Genomic DNA, 23,386 nt, shown 5'->3' on the forward strand with positions numbered 1-23,386 from the left:
GGGCGGCCCTCGAGGGCAGGGAGCGGCGCCCGGCGGCCGCCCTTGCAGGTAAAGATGGGGAGGCTGGCGCCGACGCCCGGGTTGGGGGCTCCCGAGGGCAGGACCCGGCCTAGGCTGCCCCTAAGACTGTCTGGGCCAGCGGGGCCAGCGACTCGGGCCTCGGGGTGGGGACGGGATGGGACCTCGGGCCGGGGCGTCGGCGCTAGGATGAGGGAGCCCATCCCGTTCCCTGTGCCCCGTTTCCCCCAGGCAGGTTCCCGGATAAAGCTTTCTCCTCCCTTCCTCTCCCAGAAGTGGGGGCTCGAGCATCAGACTGCCGGGTGGAATCCCCGATGATGGGGCTCTGGGCACATCACTTCACCTCTGGGAGGCGCCCTTCCCACCTGCAAAGTGGGAGCGTCAGAGCTTCCTTCCCAGGTCGGTGGAGGAGACAGGAGAGGTGAGGGGTCTTAGAGCCCCCCTCCAACCCGGGCAGGGGAAACCCCTCAGCTTCTCCCTTCCCCCTCTCCCCTTCTCTCGGCCATTCCTGGCTCCTGGCCAACTTCCAGTTCCTCTGTTTTTCTGCTTCTGCCCCCAAGCGCCTCCTATTAAGGTGTTCTGGCAGCACCCCCAAACTGGAGACTGAGGCTCAGCCTCCGCCTGCCCCAGCCTAGAGCCCACACTTGCAGGATGAGAGGGCTATTGCTTGTCCCAGGGACTGGGGTCTGAGGGCCCCAGGACAGCCTCCCCACTGCGTGGGTCCAGAGGCTGGAGACGTGGTAGCCCCAGGAGCCCCTGGGTGTGGAAACCCCCTGTTCCCCAGGAGCGGCCAGTGGGGAAGGGCAAACCCTCTGAGTTTGCTGGATGTGTGTATGTGTGTACTTGCGCGTGAGCCTGGCAGTGGATGTCTTTGTGGGATGTAGGGGGACAGGGAGTGTCTGCCAGTTTATGTATGTGACAGTTAAGTGCCAATTTATTAATGTGCGTCAGTGTGTGGTTGGGTGAGAGCCTCCAGGTGTGTAAGAACATTCTGGATTCCAGACAGGCCTCCCTCAGGGCACCCTGGCAACCCAGAAGTGCTTCCCCTTGTCTGCCTTCAGTGCCTCTTGCTAAGACCTGTGTCCTTGTCTGGTGGCAAGGGTCCATCCCCTCCTCGGAGTGCCCTTGACAAAGACCATCTCCCGGGAGCTGCCACGGGCATTTGGAAGGGCGTGGAGCTGGGGTCACTGGGGTTCCTCTTTGGACACTGACCCTTACTGCTCTGAGCAGACGGATGCCCTCAGGGAGCCCATTCTAGAGCCCAGGAGGGGGGGGGCGGGTCTGGTGGGCACCCATTCTTCGGGGGAGTTGGCAATCTTGTTCAGGGCATAGATGCCTCCACTGGGCTCCCACTGGGCTGGTGACCACCAACAGATCCTTGGACAGTCATCCCAAAACAATGAGGGCACACCACAGACACACTCACAGGCACACACAGCTACCCTCCCTCCGACTGACAGTCACACACAACCACACACGTGAACGTGTTCTACTGAACACACACCGCCACAGATGCTGAAAGGATGGGGCATGTATGTGCACAGACACACGCCCCCAAACTCCTACAGATACAAGGCAGGCCCTGTGTGGCCCAGCCAGACATAGACAGGACAACACACACTCACACACTCAGACACACTCACCACGGTCTCTCCCTCCAGTTTCCCTTTGTCCACCAGAGTGAAAATGAGCATATCTGCTCTTTGGCTCAGTGGAAGGGGAAAGAAAAAATGGAAGTGAATTTGTCTGCTAGCAAGAGGGAAGGGAAAGACACCAAACAGGGCTGTCAGCCTAACCACCCCCCACTCTTTCCCCTGCTCCTGGTCTGAGCCAGACCGAAGGTTGGCAGAGCCCCAGCTTCCCAGCCCTGCTGGCCCCCCAGCCACTCCAGACCCTCCAGTGGCAGGCATGGGTCTCCCCTTATGGGACCTTGGGGCCTCAGATAAGCGGGCCCCATCTGTGGCCCAAAGCACTTAGAGTTGGAGTGGAAGAACCTGAGGGGCACAGGGGCCTGTCACATGGGGTGCAGCTGTGTGTCAGGGTGTCCGTCGAGGTATGTGAGAGGGAGGCACCATGCAAGCCAAAGTGCCGGAGTGAGGGCCTATCAGGGAGGCAACACCAAACAGGTGCCTCCGGCCAGAGCTTTCAAGGAGAATGGGAACTTTGACAGATGCAGGTGGTGGAAAGGGGGGAAGGGAGGCCATTCCAAGTGAGAGGGAACAGCAGGTGCAAAGGTATGGAGGTGGGAAGGTTCTCTTAGGGGACAGTGAGTAATTGGTAGGTCCCACGGTGAGGGAATGAGTGGGAGGGACTGAGCACTACTTTGGGGGCCGACTGGAGAAGGGGTGGGAGACACGGAGCGGTGCAGTCTGGGATTCGCTCCTGGGGTGAGGATGAAAGGTCATCTTATAGGCAAGGAAATCGCTGAGGAGGCTGGCCCGTTTGAGGGGGAGGCAATGGCAGCTGAGGTGGGCAGTTGGCATGGGGATGAGAGGAAGAAATAGATGGAAAGGGGTAAGGGGAGAGACTGGTCAGGCCTCAGGGACGGATTGGCTGTGGGGGTGAGGACAGGGTGGGCCAGGCCCCTTGCACTGGGTGACTGCGGCCTGTCTTTAGTGGAGGCAGGTGAAGAGGAGATACAGGTTTGGACCCCGGAGTCCGGTGTGCTGAGATGGTGAGGGGCTGGGTGTGGAGTGTGGTTCACAAGTTTGGGGGAGTAGTGTCTGGGTGGCCGGGGGTGTGCACAGAAGCCTAAGTGTGTGAGGTCATCTGTGTGCACACAGGTGCCCAGACAGCAGCCAGGGAAGTCACACTCTCAGAAAGGGAATTCTGGACCCACTCTGTTCTGTGGGCATTTCCGGGGTGCTGGGGTGTGGGCTGTGGGCCCTGAGTGAAGGCAGGGTGTGGAGTGAGCAGAAGAGCTGGCCCTGGGAGTCAGACAGACCTGGGTTCCTCCCATGGGACCCTGAGTAAGCGGCTTCCTCAGTTTTGTCATCTCTAAAATGAGAATGCTAATACTTGTCTCCGGGGCCATTTTACCTGCGGGGAGGTAAGGAGTGGTCCCAAGTCACACGTGTCACCAGGATGTAGCACCTGGGACTTCCCCTCGACTTCTGATCAGTGTTGGTTGCACCTCTCTGGGCAGATCCTGGGAAGGGACAGGGGAGGACTTGGCCCTGCTTCCATTCTGACTCTTGGAAAGGTCTGAATTGGGAGGCGATGTCCCTGCGGCGCTGGATTGGCTGCTGGCTCTTCGAGGACAGAAGGGAGTAGCAGAGGGTTAGTGTCTCGTGGGGAGAGCCATGGTAGCATCGTAGGCTCATCTCAGGGGTGGGCTTAGAGAGACTCGACAAGGAACTTGAGTCTTGAGGTCACACAGCAGCCAGTAGCAGAATTGAGACCAGAGGCCAGGATCCTGTCCTCAGGCCTCCCTTCCTTCCAGAGGCTGCTCAGCTAGCAGGGCCCATCAAGGACCTGGGGCGGAAGGAACTTTATCACCTGAGTCTCTCTAACGTCAACTCTTCTTTCTGTCCCCTTGAGGGAGGGTAACAGCAAGAGTTTATTGGGCACCTACTGTGTACCCGTTCCTATGCTCACATGTCTCATTTAGTCTTTGTAACAATGCTGCAAGGCAGGAATCAGCAGCCCATTTAATAGAGGGGAAAGTGGAGGTTCAGAGAAGTCAATAATCCGGTCAAGGGTCAACTTGTTGAGTGCTGAGCCGAGATTCGCTACCAGGTCTGTGAGGATGCCCGGTTCATGCGCTTCCCACCGGCCTCCCCGGTTACTGCCCTCTCTGGGCCTTTGGTGGAGAAAGGGATGGAAACTTAATTGTTGAACACCCACAATGCCCCCAGGCATTTTCACAGCACAAGGTGCTTTTTGTGGGGTGGGGATCATGGGGAGTAGCAGGCATGAGGTCAGGCCCAGAGAGCCTAGAAGAGAGGGGCCTAGGATGGTGTTTTCGAGTATCTAAGAGCCCACTGTGATCCAGGTGGGCCCTGCGAGGGAGGGCAGCCTCTGGCAAGAAGGGGTCCTGGTTTCCCATCTCAGTTCTGCCGCTGGCTGCTGTGTGACCTCAGGTGACTACTCCTCTGGGTCCCCATATCCCCTTTACTAAATGGGCCAGTAATGTCACCCTGGCTCTCCTTAGAGCCTGTGCCGAGGAGCAGTGTAGACTGGGGGGCGGGGAGGGGTCATTTCTCCTCTTCCGAAAGGTCCCTGGAGGCTCACTCTGTGGTGTGCACCCCTGGCCCTCGGCCGCGGCGCTCCCTCCCCGGAAGCTCTCTCTCTGTCTAGCCCTGTTCCGTCCCACCGGCTGCGCTGGCCGCCATGCAGCCCTGCGTGGGCCCTTCAGGCCACGCTCCTCTGACAGGCGACCACGGCTCAGCTCTGAGGCTCAGCTCGTGGCAAACATTCTTTTCATAGTTCCGGGAGCACAGCAAATCCGGCTGCTTAGCCAGGAATGCAGAGTCCCCTCCTGCAGCGGCAGCAGAGACTTGGGCAGGGGGGAGCCCCTGGGGGTCAGGCAGGAGACCCCCAGGGGACCCCCTCCTCACCCCCCCTCGCGCCCCCACTGTGCATCTGCTCCTGGGGGCTGCGAGGCTGTCCTCATCATTTGTGGGCTCCCTCATCTTAGATGCAGACTCTGGGGCTATCTACCACTAACTAGCTGGGTCACTGGGGCAAATGACTTCTTCCTGAGCCTCGGCTTCTTCATCTGTAAAATAGGGTTTATAATACTAACCTCACAGGGCTTTGGGAAGAGGCCATGGTGATGATAATTATAATAATAGTAGCAGACATTTATCGAATGTTCCTATCTTCCAGATGCCACCAGAAGTTTGTCATATGAAATTAACTCCTTTAATCCTCACTCGTGTTCCATGAATAGGAATTGATCCCATGTCACTGGTGGAGCCGCCGAGGCACAGACGAGTGAGGGCACATGCTAGTAAGAGGTAGGGCTGGGAGAGGAGTCCATGCAGCTGGGCTCTTATTTTATTTTGAGAGAGAGAGACAGAGGATGAGCGGGGGAGGGGCAAAAGGGAGGAAGACACAGAATCCAAAGCAGGCTCCAGGCTCTGAGCTCTCAGCACAGACCCTGATGCAAGGCTCAAACTCAGAACTGTAAGATCATGACGTGAACCGAAGTCGGCCGCTTAACTGACTGAGCTGCCTAGGCGCCCCACCCATCATGATTTTTCAAGCAACACTCTCAGTCTGGGCCTGCTTGGAAAATGGGGACTTCTTCCATGAGCCCATCTCCAGGATAGGCGGATCCTTTGCCGATCAGCACCTCAGTTTGGAAAGTTAGGATGGGAATGTGGGCATGGGACCCTGGCCAGCCTCCTCGGGAGCCCTTTGCTGAGAAGCTGGTAGGGGGTGGGGTGGGGTGCAGATTATCCCACCCACATCTGGCCTGGGATTTAGCTGGCGGCAGACTCCGTGCAAAGAGGAGATGTCGCCAGGGGAGGGGCTCAAGGAGGAGATTAGGAAAGGCAGCTGTGGGTGGAGGTTAAGAACAGAGTCCCATTGAAGGAGGCCCGGGCACTGCCCTGGCACACCCACCCCCAGCTTCCTATTTTGTAGGACTGAGGGAGCCTTGATCCACTGGAGAAGGTTCCTGAAGCCCTTGACAGTAGCTGCCCCTCCTGTTCCCAGCCTTGCCTGTCCCCGTTTTTATCTGGGTTGAGGCAGCACAGGTGGGGTGGAGAAGTGGGGAGAAGGACGCATGGCTGAGGTCTCCAGAGACCCCAACTATATAGAGGTTTGGCCATTTGGGGGGTGGGCAAGCCCCAAAGTTCAGATCTGGCCCCTGTGTTTCCCAGCCCTTATGTGACCTTGCAGAATGGGTGTCACCTCTCTGGATCTTAGGGCTCCTCCTCAGGAAAATGGGACAGCAACTCCCACCTTACAGGGTTAGGTGAAAGTTTGATGAACTAGTGCCAGGAGCGTGCCTCGTGCTATGTCTGATGCATAAAATGGACTTGGGATTTAGAGACCATTGTTAGTGAGGGCTAACATGGGAGGGGATGGGGAGCCAGCTTTAGGCCGGGGCTCAGGGTGTCTGATTCTGATGTTCAAGACATTTGGCAGGCTGACACTGGCTAGCCCTTCTCATTTCAAGTCATCTGTATAGTGCAGAGGTCAAGAGCCCGTGTGGAGGGGCGCCTGGGTGGCTCAGTCGGTTAAGCATCGGCTTCAGCTCAGGTCATGATCTCATGGTTCCTGGGTTTAAACCCCACTTTGGGCTCTGTGCTGACAGCTCAGAGCCTGGAGCCTGCTTCAGATTCTGTGTCTCCCTCTTTCTCTAACCCTCCCCTGCTTGTGCTGTCTCTCTGTCTCTCAAAAATAAATTTTTAAAAAAATTAAAAAAAATAAAAATTAAAAAAAAAAGAGCCCCTGTGGAGCTAACAGCCTCGGTTTGAATTCAGTCTCTGTCCCTCATGAGCTGTGTGACCTTAAACCAGTTATTTAACCTTTCTGTCCCTGGTTTCCCCATCTGTAAGAAGGGAAGACAAAGTACCTGCTTCGTTAAGTGAGATCATCCACGACAGGAACCCAGAGCCAGGCACATGGAAGGTACATATGATTGGTTAGTTCTTTGGTTTATTTTCTTTTCATTTTTTCCATCCTCTGGATATGCCTAGGGCTTTCACACCTCCACACCCTCACACGTGCTGTTCCCTCAGCCTGGCTTTATCGCCTGTCCCTGCTACCACCCTGTTACAGGCATGTTCATCCTTCAAAGCCCAGATCTGATATAAATCGCTCCTTCTTCCTGAGCCTCATGGTGGGGCTGGGGGCTGTGGCCAGGGAGGCTGGGGCTGAGCTGGGCCGTGAGGACCTCCCACTCGACCTCCATGGGCCAGGCTGGGCCCTGGGAGAGTAGCCTCATGCCCCACATCAAGGGCCATGGCGTTCAGTGGTGGGGACAGAGGCAGGTCTTAGCTGAGTCAGAGGGAAGGAGCTGCCTGGGCAGCAAGAGATGGAGTTGGGATGTCAGAGTTTCCATGGGCGCAGGCAGAGGCGCACAAGCAGCTGGAGGAGAAAGTGACGCTGCTGCGGGCCTCCCTGCCAGGTGGGCTGGCTAGGTGTCCCCTCCCCCCACCCTCCCCGCCCGCCCAGGAGTCACAGCTGGGCCTGGACTACAGCCTCAGCTCCCTGTGTCCAGCTGCGTGACATGGACTAGGCATGATTGATGAGGGCAGAAATGGGGGCCTGGCCATCCAGGGCTGTGACCTTCCCACTCATCAGCCTCCTGTGGCTCCCCACTGCCTTCCAGAGAAATACAAGCATGGCCTTCAAGGCTCCTCAGTCTGTAGCCCCCACCTTCTCAGCTCCTGCTTGTCCTCTCAAGCCCACAGCACATCTGAACCTTCCCTGTATCTGCCAAGCAGCTTCCTACTGCCTGCAGTTCCTTTTCTTACTTTGTCTGCCTTTCAGACTCCTACCGTCCCTTCAGGATCCAGTTCTGGTGAGCCTTCCTACACGAAGGCTCTGGGGAAACTCCAGGTGGAGGCAGTGCTCCCTGCTTCGTGCTCCTACCACCCAGAGATCTTAGCCGATTGTCTGATGGTCCCTTGTCTGATGCCTCCAGATAATTCAGGGCAGGGAAGGGCAGGGGGCTGAGCCATTTCTGTGCCCCCGAGGCCCGGCCTCGGTTTCCCACACAGAAGGAGCTTCCTCAGCCTGGGCCTTAGGGCAGGAGGAACCGCATCATGTCCATTGCTAAGCGTGCTGGGAACAAATTAAGGAAGACAGTGAGTGCGGGCCACACTCATCCAGGCTCCCTGAGATGAGGGGCTGAGACTAGGGCCAATTTCCAGCAGGGGCTCCTGGTAAGAGGCCTGCGGCAGGCGGCAGGCCCGGAGTGGCTGAGCCAGGGCAGGAGGGCCCCTGGCGTCTTCCTCACTGTTTCTCTTTCATCCTCAGGCCTTGCCTTTGCTGGGACCTTCAGAGGCCCCTCGGACCTGAGAGGTAAGCTAGAGTTGGGGGGCAGGGCTCTCCGATATCCCCAACCGGTAGAGGCCTGTGCCTGCTGACCTCACCCCCTCCTGCTGCTGCGGGGCCCCTCCCGGGCTCCGAGTGTCCTAGCGGGCAGCCCCTGTTGCAGGTGACCTCAGCTCCCTGTGGCCTGGGCTTTTAAAACCCCAGCCCAACTCGGAAGCAGCTTTTTCTCATTTGTGAACTATTTCGCCCCGGCTCCTTGGCGCGGCCTATGTTTGCTTGGCCTGCCCGGGTGCAGTGGCCTGGCTGTGCTCCTGCCCGGCCCCCTCCCAGCCCAGCCCAACTCCTCCTGCCGCCGCCGCCGCCGCCGCCGCCACCGCCGCCGCCACCGCCACCGAGCGGGGAAGCCGAGAAGGCTCAGGAATCTTGGCAGGCGTGCGGAGGCAGCGGGCGGCGGGTGGCGCTCCGGAAAAGGCTGCAAATGTGAACCACAAGGCGAGGGATTGGCTGCTGCGAAGGCCCTGCCTGGCCCAGTCTGGGGCTTGGGCATGGCTGGGTCTGGGGGGGGACGTTTCCATGTTCAGTCCTGGTCAGAAGTTCAAGGCCTCTGCTGGGAAGTGAGCGATGTCACCAGCTGAGGCCTGAGCCCCTTGGCAGGGCAGGGCCAGTCCCCTGGCCGACTGCCTAAGGACACATATTGTCCCGAGTCCTGCCCACTGCAGGCCTCTTCTGGTTCTTCTGCCCCCAGATGGCTGTTCCTACCTCCCTGGACAACACGTTTTTTGCCCCAAGATGGTCCTGCCCAGGGTAGGAGTGTGACTTCTCTCAGAGATGGGTAGAGGCTGGGGGCCTTGTGGGGAGGGAGAGTCAATCCAAGCCCTCTACACCCCAGAGATGAAAAGGACTCTGGAAGAGCCACAGAGAACGGCCTGGAGCTGGAGCACCCTGGTTGCAGACCGTACTGAGCACCTACTGTGTGCCAAGCCCCAATCAGGTAGGGGTGGAGGAAGAGGGACACAGGAGCAGCTGTTTTGCCTGAGGGAGGCAGGGAAGGCTGCTTGGAGGAGGTGACATTTGAGCTGTCTTAAATGAGGAATAGCATATTTGCTTAAAGGAGAAAGAAAAGGAGCTCTGGGCGGAGAGGGCTGTGTGGCAAAGGTAGGCAGTCGGGTAGAGGGAAACACTTCGTGTGGGTGCCTGGGACCCAGGGCTGCAGCGGGCTCCTCCCACTCCTAAGTATGTTTTCCCCAAGGGGGAGTGCGCAGCCCTCGTCCAGGCTATAGCAACCTGGCTGGTGAAGCCCTATTTTTATCTCCAGTCTGTGTCTCACTCTGTCCATTTCCAAACGTGCAGTTCTCTGCCGCTGGGGTGCCCCAGCCCAGAGGTCCCCTGTCCTTCCTGCCCAGATGCTCGCTCTGCGCTCAGTTGGAAATATTCCAGTATTACTCCTGTGGGCCCTAGAGCTTTGGCCTGTCCCTCCAACATCCTTACAGTGCTGCTTCTCAGACTGAGGCCCCTGTGGGAGACCCGCCTGCAGAGGTGAGGGATATTGGGACTCTTGGCAAACTTGAAACCTGGTAGTGGGGACAAGGTGGGCAGGGGGCAGTGCTCCCCTCCTGCCTTCAACCTGGATGATGAGGTGGCCCCCTGGCTGCCCCCGCCTGGCTACCTCCCTTCACACCCCAAGTTCCAGATTCCAGGCAGTTCTTTGGTTTCGGAGCAATCCTGATGCCTGTGCATTAAGATGTAAGGGGTTTAGAGTCTCCTATTGACCCAGAAGGACAGAGCTCTCAGCTCAGGGGCACTGGGCTCCCCAAGTCTCCGCCTGGGAGGTCAGACACAGACCTAACATCAGCATGAGAATGAAGGCCATAAATGCTGGCCTTTCAGAGAGTCCCATCAAGTGACCAACAGCTAGAGATTATATTATAGAGGCTGGGACTCAGGACTCAAGGTACAAGGACATGGGAGAGGACAGAGACAAACGGGGTCACAGAGACAGGCAGAAATAGGACAGTGACACAGAGGTGGGATGAGAGAGACACCTAGGAGATGCCTGAAGTGGACAGGCGATTGAGGATCTGGGTTGAGTGACACTGAGACACGGAGGAAGGCACACACCGACATGGCCCCCACAGCGAGACTGTCCCGGCCTCCCCCCCCATCTGACTCTTAGAGTGCGTGCCCCAGTGTGATCTTGGAGTTTTCCAGGCTCACCATCAATCTCCATCTAAATTGGTCCACATCCTACTGAGTTTGAAGTATGCCTCCTCCTCCAGGAAACCATGTGAATTGCAGAATAATTTATCAAGTGGTACTAGGGAGCCACTGGAGAATCCAGAGCAGGGGAGGGCTGTGGGCAGAGCTGTGCCAAAGTGTGGTCCACACACAATCAGCATCGCCTCACCTGGGAGCTGGGTAGAAATGCAGCTGGTGGGTCCTACTCCACACCTACTGAATCAGGATCCCTGGGGGGTGGGGCCCAGGAACCTGTGTTCTAACAAACCATCTGATGCACACTAATGTTTGAGAAGTGCGGTTGGAGTGTCTGTGGGAAAACAGAGAAGATATGAGTGAGGGTGGGGGAGAGGCTGTGATGATAATGCAGGCGAGGATCTGGCAACTTTATATAACAAGCCTTTCCTGAGTGGCTGGAATGCGCTAGGGCTGTGTTGGGAGAATACAAGGTCTGTATTAGGCCAGAGACTATGGGGAAGAAGGGGAAGAAATAGAAGTGAGAGAAGTAGAGGAGACAGTCTACAGGACTGGACTGGGGGTGTAAGGGTAAAGGAATAGGGCTGTCATGTACAGTTGTGCATGTTGGTTACTATACAAGGGGACCCACGAAAGACAATGAGAGTATATGAGTCTGCTGGAAGGAGGGCCAGCCTTTTCTGATTGTGTGAAGGCATTGTACAGGCTAGATTCCTCAGTGCCCAGTAAGGAAGGAAGGGTCAGAAGTGGTGTCCGGATATCTGGCCTGGGCCCTTGGGAGAGGAAGGAAGCAAGCAATGGGGAGAAGGTAATGACAGCAGCCTGGGTGGCGGTATCTGAGGGTCAGCCAGGTGAAGAAGCTCAGCTCGGAGTTGAGGAGTTGAACACGAGGGTCAGGTCAGGGTGAGGTTGTAACTGGAGGCAGGGGTGGGAGCCCTCGGGAATGGGGCTGGGGCTGTGAGGCTGGCAAGAGCTGGAAACTGCAGGCAGAAGATCCAGAGACAAGAGGTGAGGCCCGAGCCAGCTCCCTGGGGCAAGCCTGGGTCTGCAGAGTGGGCAGGGGAAGGGAGCCGAGAAGAACATGAGGAGGAGCCCTCGAGGAGGCAGGAGAGCAGGGCCACAGGCGGATTCGGTGCTGGGGGAGGAGGCACCAGGCAGGGGGCGCAGGGCTAAGGGTAGAGACAGTCCTTTCAAGGAGCTTGGCTGAGAAGGCTGGGTAGAGGTGAGGGTGTCTGGGGGAGGGCAGTTAGGCCTGTGGGGACAGGCGAGGGAGAGGCTGGAGACGGGGTGAGGGTGGGGGGCAGACCCAGACAGAGGCCCGGGGAAGGGGTATGGAGGTGCTGGGCCTGGAGCAGGCATGCACCTCTTTCCAAGTGAGACTCAGGAAAGGAGGACGTGGAAGAGCTCCCCAGTTTTCACATGCTGGGAAAGAGGCGGGGTGGGGCAGGGGGAGGAGCCAGGGAGCCCTGCTGGGCACTGGGGAGTGGGCAGTGCCCCGTGGGTGAGGAGGGCAGCCCCTCGGCTCCTGTCTGAGATCCGCGACCCCATCCTAGCCCTGAGCAGGCTGCGGGACTCCTGGTCAGTCTCCTCTCCGGAGCAGTCAGGGAAAAGGGCTGGAAGGCCAGAAAATTGACTTTGGAACTTTCACAAGGTCCTGGCCTTTGGCAGCAAGTCACCGGAGTTTTTTTTGGAGGAGATGTTGCTTTGCAGCAAGAGAAACTGAGGTTAGACTAGAGAGACAACTTTCTGGCCATCAGGGCAGAAGAGCACACCTGGAGGGGCCAGTAGTTCAGATCACCTCAGTTAATCCTTTCACATGTGAGGACACTGAGGCTCAGAGAGGTTAAGTCACTTGCTCAAGATCACACAGCTCATAAGTGGCCGTGCTGGAATGGGAGTCGGGAGGCTGCCGGGACCTAGGAGGACTTTAGGGGTCCCCAGGGCTGGACCCCTGAGAGAGAACTCCTGAACAAGAAATGCTGCTCACCTGCTGAGGTGGCAGAGACAGGGCTGGAGAGAGAGACAGAGACAGAGAGAGATAAGTCAGGGCCAGAGACCCAGGAAGAGAGCAGAGAGGGAGGCTGGGTGAGTGAGGAGACAGGAGGTACTAGGGGAGCAAGAGGGGCAGCCGATCTGCAGAAATGTCTCCACAACAGGAAGCGTCTCATAACATGCCTGTGGTTTGGCCCGGCCCGGGGCTGCCTGCGCTCCCCACACTCCTTCAGCTGCAGCGCCTGCTGCTGCAGCCCGTGGGGTGGGGGCGGGGCTGAGCTCCATCCACATCCCCAGCCCCGGGAGGGGGCTGCCAGGGCCACACCAGCCAACCTCTGCACCGTCTCCCTTTTCCCTCGCCCCCCCTTTATCTGAACCTCTGGTAGCTCATCTGTGAAATGGGATGGGGAGTGTGTGGGCCTTTACGCTGTACAGGGTCCCATGGGTCCCCTCTGCTGGTCAGCCCTAGGCACCGGACCCTCTGAGAGAGGGGACTGGTGGGGAGGGGCCCTGTCAGCTGATGTCTCTTCCCATCTTGCAGCCTCCTCCAGGGGAGCGGGGTCTATATTTGTGTTACTTCGTCCTGCCCGCACCCAGTACTGACCCCCCCCCCCCCCCCCCCCCCCCCCCCCCCCCCCAGCCAGCCTGCATTGATCTCAAAGACCCTGGAGCACTGAGCACTCCCAGCCAGCTGCCTTGGCCGCCCCACGAGGAGGCCCAGGCCGCCACAAAACGCTGACTTGGACAAAACGCTGTTTTACGGGGATTTGTTGAAAAGGGGGAAATCCCCACTAAGGATTTGCAGCTGTCCAAACACCGCGTCTACCCTGCTGCCGCCACTGCTCAATCCCCTGAATCAGCGTCTCCCTATGCACCCCACCTCACGCCCCTGCCAGCCCGGCCTCTCCCCATCTGCCCTGTCTCCTGTCTTCCTCCAGAGAGGGTGATGGCTTGCCCAAGGTCACACAGCAGAGCTGGCCTTAAGCCTCAGGGCCCTCCCCTGAGCCCTGATACTCTTGGCGAATGAATTGTTCTTTTCTCGGCACCTCTGTTCCCTGTGCAGGCTGCTCTTAGCTGAAGGTCTTTGACTGAGGCAATGCGTGTACAAAGTCGGGGGAAAGGACTGAGTGAGTTATTGGCATGGTCTCTAAACTTGATGGTGACTTGAACTCATCCAACTTTTATGGAGAGTCACTGTGCACCAGCCACATCCTGTGCTGGGCATGGAGTGGGAAGCATGTGGTAGGGACAGAGAGTGGAAAAGCCAGAGAGGGACACACGGCTGGGACCGGGCTGTCCCAGGGTAAGTAAGAGCCAGGAGGCTCGAGTGTTCAGAAGCCACAGAGCTTCAGGGAACCTGCAGCGTGTGAGGGGGCAAGGGGCAGGAAAGGGGTGCCAGTGCAGGAAAGGAGGCAAGGGGCTCAGAGGCACCCAGGCCCCCTTGGGTCTGATGGTGGCTGGGTTGGTGGCAGTCTGTCGCACGAGGCTGCCATGATGTGCCACTCCAGGGACATCATTTCTCTCGGCAGCCCCGTGAGCAGGCTTAGCACACCCCTCTCAAGGTCATGGGCTTGCTTCCAGGCCCCAGCCACCGCCGGACTGGCAGAAGCCAGCCTCCCCTCCAGAAGCTGGAGTGATGTTCTCTCCCCAAACCCACAGGAGTCTGGAGCCTGTCTGTCTGTCTGGGGGCTGCACTTTCCTGTCTGCCTCCCCTTGGCGGCTCTCACAGATCTCTGCTTATATCCTGGTTGCTAGCTCGTGCCCTGGTGTGCACCCCTGCACCTCCCCAATCCCCAGGCTCCTCATCTCCAGAAAGAAGAGTGGAGGAGGGGTCCTCCTTTCCAGGGGCCCTGTGGGAATGAAATCATTTATTTATTTATTTATCTTTAAATATTTATTTATTTAGAGTGCAAGTGGGCAGGAGCAGAGAGAAAGGGAGAGAGAATCCCAAGCAGGCTCCGTGCTGTCAGTGAAGAGCCTGACCTAGGGCTCGATCCCACAAACCCTGAGATCATGACCTGAGGCGAAATTAAGTCGGATGCTTAGCGGACTGAGCCATCCAGCCGCCCTGGAAATGAAATCATTTATCAAACAGAGCACTAGCCTGGAGGTCAGCTAGCAGCGAGTGTGAGCTGTCATTCTCACTCAGGCGCTGCTCACTCTGGAGGAGACATCTGCTCTGGGGTCCCGCAGCAGGCCTGTCACCCTCAGTGGAGGGAGCACAGTGCAGGAGGTGCTGGGATAGGGCAAGTTTAGGGAGCTACAGGGGGTGAGGCAGGGATGCTTCCCAGAGATCCGCATTGTCAAGGAGGTTAAGATGGGAAGCTGGCTGCGGGGGTCCTGCCTGGGCTCCTGGCTGGGCTTTGGCCTTGATGTCCTGCCTGCCTGTGCTCCTGCACACTCCTTTGTCTTAAGCATCTTTCCTGCTGAGCCCGAGGCAGCCTCACCCTCTGTCACCACCCCCTACTCCCACCCCAGGGAGGCCTCAGCTCAGCATGGGAAGAGGGGCAGGGTACCCAGGCCCAGGGCTGTGCTGACTCCTCCCGTGGCAGTGCCATGACCATGGCCTCTGGCTTACCCGGGCCAGAATGGCCGCCCTTGCCTCCCCCTACTTTTTGCTACAAACTCTGCTTCCTCTGCCTGCTCCCCCACACCCCTGCCCACCCACCAGGCAAAACATTCTGGCTATGTGCATGGGTGAGCACCCCCACTCCAGTGTGCCAGCCCGGCACAGGGGGCCCTTATCCCGTGCCAGAGAGGTGGGACGATATGGTGGCTAGGGGCTGGGGCTCCAGGGAGACGCCTGGGTTTAGGTTCGGACCCCACATGTTTCCTCATGTGGAAAACAGGACGAGCAAGCCTCTCAGGGCTGGAACGCTAGGGCAGGGCCTGGCCAGAGCCTCCATCAGCAGGACCTACCTGAGGGCCTGGAGCTGCAGCCTCAGTCCTGGCATCAGTCGTGGTGCAGACAGAACACGCGGCCTGTGCAGAGGGCTGTATCCTGGGCAAGATTCTTACAGTCTGGGCTTCTGTTTCTATAGCTATAAAATGGGGATAATAACTGTGTGAGCCCCAGGGGTCACTGAGAGGACTCTGTGAGCTGGGGCCTGCAGAGCCCTAGGTTTGGGAGCCCCGCAAGTGGTGGACTGGGGCTCGGGGGAGCGTGAGGGACCCACCTGCTTGAGGTTACAAAGCCGGTAGATGGCAGAGCTGGGCTGGCAGCTTCACCCGCCTGCTCCCGAGCCCTGCATTCATTCTTGTGAAGCTCTGCAAGCACCTCTAGACTCAGCCCAGCACCAGGGAGGGCCTTGCTCCCACACGCATCCCCGGATGTTCATGATCCAGCACCAAACCCCCCGTGCACTCAGGCACATGTGTGGAGAGGCCCCTGGGGGTGAGGGGAGCCCAGAACAGGGAGGTGGGGCTGCGCTTGGATGTGCAAAGTGCTGGGTAGTCTCTCCTTCCAGTATTGACGGTGCCCACTGTGAGGCAGGTACAGTATTGCTTCTCATCCCAGCAGCCCTGAGAAGCGGGTTTGTTAGCATTTTGAAATAACATCTTTGGCGCACCTGCCTGGTTCAGTTGGTTGAGCGTCCAACTCTTGATTTCTGCTCAGGTCATGATCCCAGGGGGGTCGAGCCTCCCGTCGGACTCCACACTGAGCGTGATGCCTGCTTGAGACTCTCTCTCTTCCTCGGCCCCTCCCCCACTGCTCATGCACACGCTGTCTCTGAAATAATAAAATAAAAATCACATATTTATTGAGATACAATTCACATATCATATGGTTGGCCCATTTAAAGTGTCCGAGTCAATGGTTTTTTAAAATGTACTCAGGGTTGGCAGCCCTTACCAGAGTCCATTTTAGAATATTTTCATCACCCCCAACGGAAACTCTGTACCCACCGTTGCGGTCACTCCCTTTCCCCCTTCCTAGCGGCCCTGGCAACTCTAGCCCACTTTCTGTCTCTTCAAATTTACCTATTCTGGACACTTCATATAAATGGAATCATACGCGATTTTGTGACTGGCTTCCTCAGCACGATGCCGTCAAGACTTTGCTGACTGGCAGTACGTCCTTGTTTTTATTACTGAATAATATTCCATTGTATGGCCGGCCAAGGGCTGTCCGTCCATCCGCTGATGCACATCCTTGCTGTTTCTGCTTCATGGCTGCTTTGAACAATGTCGCCATGAATGTTTGGGTGCGCGTTCCTGTGCGGACATCTTGCCCCATGAGGAGGGTGAGGTTCACAGAGCGGAAACTCCGGCTGGCGAGCGGAAAACGCAGGCCGGGTGTCCTCATCTGTGCTGCTTCTTCACCGGGGCCTTGTTCTCAGAGCTGAGCTCGATGCTGTGACAGGGCTAGGTCAGGACGCAAAGCGGTGATGGGTTAGCTTTATAGAGGAAGGGGCGATGGCTTCCCAAGGATGAGTAGGAAATTGAAAGAACATTGCAGGTAGAGAAATAGGGGCAAGAGCCCAGAAATGTGAGGCTGCCCAGTGTCTAGGGCAAAGGTAGAGGGGAGAAGCAGAGTAAGGGGTGGTAGGTGATAGGGTGGGAGCCAGAGGCACAGACTAGATTTAAGAAGGCCTTCAATGCCATGCCAGGCACCGTAGACGATCCTGAAGGCAGAGGGGAGACCCAGAAGGGCACCATCAACATAATGTCAAGTCAGACAGACCCTAGTAAGCCCCCAGTTCTGCTGACCTTTGCTTTAGTTCTGTCTTCTGGAAAATGGGGATGACAGTGATAACAACTTGTTAAAGTATTGAGAGCATTGAGTGAGTTCCTGCTCAAGAGAACTCAGCCCGGTACCTGGCAGAGAGCCAGCCCAGCACATGGTAGTGGGTGTTATCATAAAGGGTTTTTAGCAGGGGTGTGCCAAGGTCACATGGGTGCTCTGGAAGGGTGTCTGGCTGCAGAGTGGCTGGTCTGGGGGAGAGTGTCATCCAGGACAGAGGCCCATTGGCCCGGTGCGGATGGAGAGCCCTGGGCAGAGTTGTGAGTTTCAGCAGGTAACTTGGCAGACGCTGGCACTTTGGGCATTGCCTGGAGTAACATGTACATTCTGATCTTTTTGTGAGCCCCTGGGGTTGGTGCTACACCACCCAGGGGCTGGCTCGATGGCCCCTCTTGGTTCCTCCCTGCAGCTCGCTGTTGGACGCCATGTGGGGGGCCCTGACGCCCCTGTCTTCACTGCTGCTGCTGCTGCTGCTGCTGCTGTTGGGGTGCGGACCGCAGGTGGCCACCGGAGGCGGGGCTGGCGGGGCAGCGGGCTACGCGCCGGTGAAGTACGTGCAGCCCATGCACAAAGGACCCGTGGGGCCGCCCTTCCGCGAGGGCAAGGGCCAGTACCTGGGTGAGCCTCTCCCTGCCCCGCAGGGCCTCAGACAGCTCCTGACCCACCACCGGCTCCTCCCTGGCCCCAACCACGGCCTCTCCATCTGCACCAGAGACCTTCCCCTCTTCCCTTTTTTTCCTGACGCCGGTCTGGGGAATCTCCAACCTCTGAGCGCTGGAAGTGGGCGGCTGGCAGAGGTGGTCTTCAGGTGGGGTGGGTAAGGGGAGGGACGGAAGTAGGGGAGCCCCACTGCGACTGCTTCTAAGGAGGGCTCCTGGCGCCACCTGGCGGCATTTCCTCCCCAACCAGGTCTGGCGGGGATGAGATCACCCCAAGCTCTTGGGAAGGCCAGGCCTGGGTGGGTTGGGTGCTAGGAGCCCTCAGGATGGCCACTGGACTACCCCTAAACCCCATCATCCATGTACACGCGGAAGGGGAGACGGTGTGGTCTTCATGACCAGATGCAGTGTACCCCATGGGGGTGTGGGTAGATGGGTCCACCCTCTCCACTGGCCAGGCCCCTGACCGCCCCTTCTCTCTCTCTCTCTCTCAGAAATGCCACTACCGTTGCTGCCAATGGACCTGAAAGGCGAGCCCGGTCCGCCTGGGAAGCCTGGGCCTCGGGGCCCTCCTGGCCCTCCTGGCTTCCCAGGAAAACCAGGCACCGGAAAGCCAGGGCTACATGGACAGCCTGGCCCTGCTGGTCCCCCTGGCTTCTCGCGGATGGGCAAGGCTGGTCCCCCAGGGCTCCCAGGCAAGGCCGGACCACCAGGGCAACCAGGGCTTCGGGGAGAGCCAGGGATACGAGGGGACCAGGGCCTCCGGGGCCCGCCAGGACCTCCTGGCCTTCCTGGGCCCTCAGGCATTGCCGTCCCTGGGAAGCCAGGCCCCCAAGGGGTGCCAGGGCCCCCAGGATTCGGAGGCGAGCCAGGGCCCCAGGGGGAGCCTGGGCCCCCAGGTGATCGAGGCCTCAAGGGGGATAATGGAGTGGGCCAGCCAGGGCTACCTGGGGCCCCAGGGCAGGGAGGTGCCCCTGGACCACCTGGCCTCCCTGGTCCAGCTGGCTTGGGCAAACCGGGTTTGGATGGGCTTCCTGGGGCCCCTGGAGAGAAGGGTGAGTCAGGGCCTCCGGGAGTGCCAGGGCCCAGGGGGGAGCCAGGGCCTCTGGGCCCAAAAGGGCCCCCAGGGTTGGATGGTGTGGGGATCCCAGGGGTGGCAGGGGTACCAGGGCCACAGGGCCCAGCAGGTGCCAAAGGGGAACCAGGAACCCGGGGCCTGCCTGGCCTGATAGGCCCTACTGGCTATGGGGTGCCAGGACTGCCAGGCCCCAAGGGGGACAGGGGCCCAGCTGGGGTCCCAGGACTCTTGGGGGACAGGGGTGAGCCAGGTGAGGATGGGGAGCCAGGGGAGCCGGGCCCACAAGGCCTTGGTGGCCCCCCAGGACTTCCAGGGTCTGCAGGGCTCCCTGGCAGACGTGGGCCCCCTGGGCCCAAGGGGGAGGCAGGGCCTGGAGGACCCCCAGGATTGCCTGGTATTCGGGGTGACCAGGGGCCTAGTGGCCTGGCTGGGAAGCCTGGGCTCCCAGGAGAGAGGGGACTTCCTGGGGCCCATGGACCCCCTGGACCAACTGGGCCCAAAGGTGAGCCGGGTTTCACGGGCCGCCCTGGGGGACCAGGGGTGGCAGGAGCCCTGGGGCAGAAGGGTGATTTGGGGCTTCCTGGGCAGCCCGGCCTGAGGGGCCCCTCAGGAATCCCAGGTCTCCAGGGCCCAGCTGGTCCTATCGGGCCCCAGGGACTGCCAGGCCTGAAGGGTGAACCGGGCTTGCCAGGACCCCCTGGAGAGGGGAAAGTGGGGGAACCCGGAGTGGCTGGGCCTACAGGGCCCCCTGGGGTCCCTGGTTCCCCAGGACTCACTGGCCCTCCCGGGCCTCCTGGGCCACCTGGTCCCCCTGGGGCCCCCGGGGCCTTTGATGAGACTGGCATCGCTGGCCTGCACCTGCCCAATGGTGGTGTGGAGGGCGCTGTGCTGGGCAAGGGGGGCAAGCCACAGTTTGGGCTGGGCGAGCTGTCAGCCCACGCCACGCCCGCCTTCACTGCTGTGCTCACGTCGCCCTTTCCCGCCTCGGGCATGCCTGTTAAGTTTGACCGGACTCTCTACAACGGCCACAGTGGCTACAACCCAGCCACTGGCATCTTCACCTGCCCTGTGGGCGGGGTCTACTACTTTGCTTACCACGTGCACGTCAAGGGCACCAACGTGTGGGTGGCCCTGTACAAGAACAACGTGCCAGCCACATACACCTACGATGAATACAAGAAGGGCTACCTGGACCAGGCATCCGGCGGGGCTGTGCTCCAGCTGCGGCCCAACGACCAGGTCTGGGTGCAGATGCCATCGGACCAGGCCAACGGCCTCTACTCCACCGAGTACATTCACTCCTCCTTTTCAGGGTTCTTGCTCTGCCCCACATAACACCACGGGGGCCCTGCCGCCTTGGCCTCCTCCTCTTTAGTGGTAGACCTTCTCAGTTACAAGAACCTCCATTTAAAGAAAAAACCAAAGGCTGAACAGACACGGAAACAGAGGCGACCGTGGCCTTGCCCTGAAGAGATGGATTCGGTTTCTCCCTCCATGCAGGCTGAGGTGGTTCCTGGAAGAGGCTGGCCTGCGTTCCTCTCCCCCAAGTGTCTGTGCAGTGCTGGGGTTGCGCTCCCATTGCAGGCAGGGCCCCAGGATGCTCAGTCCAGCTGTCAGAGACCCCTGCCCCGTTGGGAGTCCTGGGCTCTGCTGGGCAGTGAAGGATGCTGCTTCTCGGAGTCAGAGCTGAGAGGGGCCTGCCCCCCATGCCATTTTCCCAGGGAGACACAGGCCAAGCCCTGCCCTTCCTGCTGGCCTCTGGATGGCATCCGCTTCAGGAATGAGGCATGGCCACCCTTGGATCTTGGCTGGGGCTCTTCCAGCTCTCCTGGGACCCCCGGCAGATGATGGTGGGTCCCCTGAAGAGTTTTTGCTTCCAGGGGAAAGCAAAGGATTTGGGGCATTGAGGTGGCCAGGGTGGACACCCTGCCAGGAGCCAGGACTGCAACCCCAGGGTGATGCTGTGGCATCAGGCCTGTCCAAGGTGCGTGCCCCTCCTGCAGGCTCCTGGGAAGCGCCAGCCCCCTCTCTGCTCCAGCTGCAGCCACAGGAGCAGTGGTTTGTGTGAGGAGGGGCCTGGACCTGGGGCAGGATGGCAGCTCCTCACATTCATCTCCAGCTCCCAGCCTGCTCCCGCCAACTGGCTCTGCTCAGCGTAAGGGCCACCACACAGGCCCTTAGGGACTGCCATAGCAGGCATGAGGCAGGAGCAACCGTCGGTGACCACGAGTGTCCTCCCTTTCTCTCCTTTCACCTGCTGGGGGTGGGCGGATGTTCTCATACAAAATTATAAGGTGTCCTTGCCGCTCCCAACCCAAGTGTCCCCAAGGCAGAGAGCCTCTTTTTTGGCCCTCAGGACAGGATACACACACGCTCGGGGATGAAGGCGGCCCCCACCTGCTTCTCCTTAACAAGAACTGTGTGGAGGGTATGTGTGTCTACCAGGCGGGTTAATCTGAGGGGGCTTCCTCTCCTCCTACCCTCTGGCTCCAATTTCCTGTTCTAAGCAGGACTAGGGCCCAGAAGGCTGAGGCATTGAGGAAAAGGGTGCCAGTAGGCCCCTTTGGAATGAGTTGACTCTGGATGTTTCTGCCATTTTCCCCAAGCAGAGCCCCCACCTGCAGCAAACAGGCAGGATCCCTCTCCCATCTCCTAGTTCAAGCTTAGTAGATAAAGTAGAGATTAGTGCTGGGCCAAAGCTGGCCACTTTCCCCGGTGGCCCCGGGCCTCTCCGTCAGCCCAGCCCATTTCTCTGTACCAAGTGAGCCTGGGTCACCCAGTGTGGTCTCACACTGCTCCAATTCTGGCCAACACCAGACTGTCCATGCTGAAAACGGGAGGGTGGTGGCTGACTTCTGGCTCACTGAGCTGCGGTCCCCTGGGCCCCTCGCCAGGCCTCCTTCCCTGACCCATTTCTCCCAACAAAGTAGGCCATTTGACCACTTGCTTTGTCTTTCAAAAGAAGCAGAACCCAAAGCTGCCAAGTGATACCTAAACAGGTTTTGGCTGGGGCTAATGGTGGATTTCCTGATCCCCGATGCCCAAGAGAAGAAAGGAGTCTCAAACCAAGCTTGGCGGGGTCCGTTGCTCAGCCTCCTTCCTGGGCTGAAGCCACCACCACCTGACGAGTCAGGGATGGGTTCTCACAGGCAGAAATTCACCAGCTCTCAGGGGGAGCTCAGGGGCACTGGGGGAGCCAGAAAAAGCTATTTCATAGAACTGAGCTTCACTAAATGTCATTCCTGAAGCCTCTGGGGAGGGGTGGCTGGTATTTCTGAAACACCAATGGGACTTTAGTTCCAGGTGTCCACTTAACTGACCAGCTTTGATAAATGATGCCAAGTTTTAACTTTGGAAACTACAGTACCTTGGTGCATTTTTATATTCTGATTTCTAGGTTTTGGTTTTCTGTTTTTTAAGATTAAGGTTTAAGTGTTTTCATTAGTGACTTCATTTCTAACTTGGTATAGGAAGCTTAGTTCTCTACATACCTATTATGTGCCCTGTGTCACAGAAGATTCGGGAAAAATGCACTTGGGAATAAAAAAAAACACAAAAAACAAAAAGCCCCAAACCATGGGCCTTCTCTTTGAAAACAGCAGACTTGACTGTACTGACACACCTCAATAAAACCTGTTGTGTAAAACAGCGCTGTGCAGGAACTGGCATTGGCACGGAGGCCTCTTGAGCCTCTGGATTTCACAAGGCATCCAGGGAGCTCTCTGGGGCTCCTGCTCTATGCCTTCCCTTAAGGCGCACACGCTCCTCCCTAGGCCCCCCCGGCCCTGGGCTCTGTTGCTCGATGCTCCCGTGCTGCCAAGACTCCGCACCAAGTAAAGGCCAAGAGGCATGTGAAGCAACCAAAGCAAGGCAATGATTGGGACTGGAGCTGGGGGAGATGGTTCTAGCTTCCCTGGAACATTCCTGTGAGCTCTCAGGAATGGTGGAGCATGAGAGCAGGCTCAGGATCCCAAGGACCAACTTGCAATATTTGATGCAAATTATGAATGAACGCATGAATCTCTGATCCCGAGGGTGGGGCCAGTGCCAGGCCCAACGCTGAAGGCACGACTGGAGGTGCTGTCCTGGACTGGAAGCACCTGCCTACAGCTTCCCACGCTCAGCACTAGGCATCTGTCCCTGGCTCGAGGGATGGGGGCAGCAAACTGGAAACCACCCAAGCCCTGGAAAGTCCTGTGGTTTGTCCTGGCCTGGCAGGACACCCACCAGGCCTCAAACCTCAGGCTAGCTGCAAAGCTGGGCATGCTTCTATCTCCACTGAGGCTAGAAAGATACTCTGAGGATATCCCTGAAAGTTTAAGCGGGGAGGTCTTCTCCCTTTTAATTTTCTTTTCCTCAAGCCAAGGCCTTTGACTGGGGCCCGACATACAGAATGAGGCACACAGCCTTCCATCCACGCAGGGCACCCTCCTCACCCCATTGCTGGCAACCCGGTGAGAGAGGGTGCCCTCTGCATTCTCTTACAGGAGTCCTGTTCTTGGGTCCTGCTTGGGAAGCAACCTATGAAGAAGTCAGGCTCTGAGACCAGGGACAGCTGGCTTGTCTTACCCACCGCCTGGGCCAATCTGAGTGACCAAAGGACCAAACCATGCCCCCTCTGCCCTTCCTGGCCGAATGACTGTGCAACCACAGGAGAACTGGGGGATCTGCCGGACACCTCAGCAGCCTTGTGTTCCTAACTCCTGGCAGAGCCGATAAAGAGGCGCC

At 58.5% G+C, this 23,386-nt stretch overlaps 1 protein-coding gene and 1 long non-coding RNA gene across 3 annotated transcripts; one reads left to right on the plus strand and one right to left on the minus strand.

The window, feature by feature from the left end:
• Positions 1-7: 7 nt before the first annotated feature.
• Positions 8-22,306, plus strand: COL8A2 (collagen type VIII alpha 2 chain). 2 transcript variants are annotated; one of them, XM_029946629.1, is made up of 4 exons: positions 8-48; positions 7,957-8,001; positions 17,331-17,539; positions 18,075-22,306. In XM_029946629.1, the coding sequence occupies exons 3-4, from the start codon at positions 17,347-17,349 to the stop codon at positions 19,991-19,993; spliced, it is 2,112 nt and encodes a 703-aa protein (XP_029802489.1). In that variant the 5' UTR covers positions 8-48; positions 7,957-8,001; positions 17,331-17,346; the 3' UTR covers positions 19,994-22,306. The 2 variants fall into 2 exon arrangements, with proteins under 2 accessions (XP_029802489.1, XP_029802488.1); XM_029946628.1 differs by lacking the exons at positions 8-48; positions 7,957-8,001 and adding an exon at positions 8,879-8,965.
• Positions 14,208-15,788, minus strand: LOC115298188. Its single transcript, XR_003911647.1, has 3 exons — positions 15,747-15,788; positions 15,097-15,218; positions 14,208-14,245 (listed from the first exon to the last, which is right to left on the minus strand). It is a non-coding gene; the product is annotated as an uncharacterized LOC115298188 (long non-coding RNA).
• Positions 22,307-23,386: the final 1,080 nt, after the last annotated feature.

Source organism: Suricata suricatta, chromosome 8, assembly GCF_006229205.1.
Source record: "Suricata suricatta isolate VVHF042 chromosome 8, meerkat_22Aug2017_6uvM2_HiC, whole genome shotgun sequence".
In the NCBI taxonomy this organism is placed as follows: Eukaryota; Metazoa; Chordata; class Mammalia; order Carnivora; family Herpestidae; genus Suricata; species Suricata suricatta.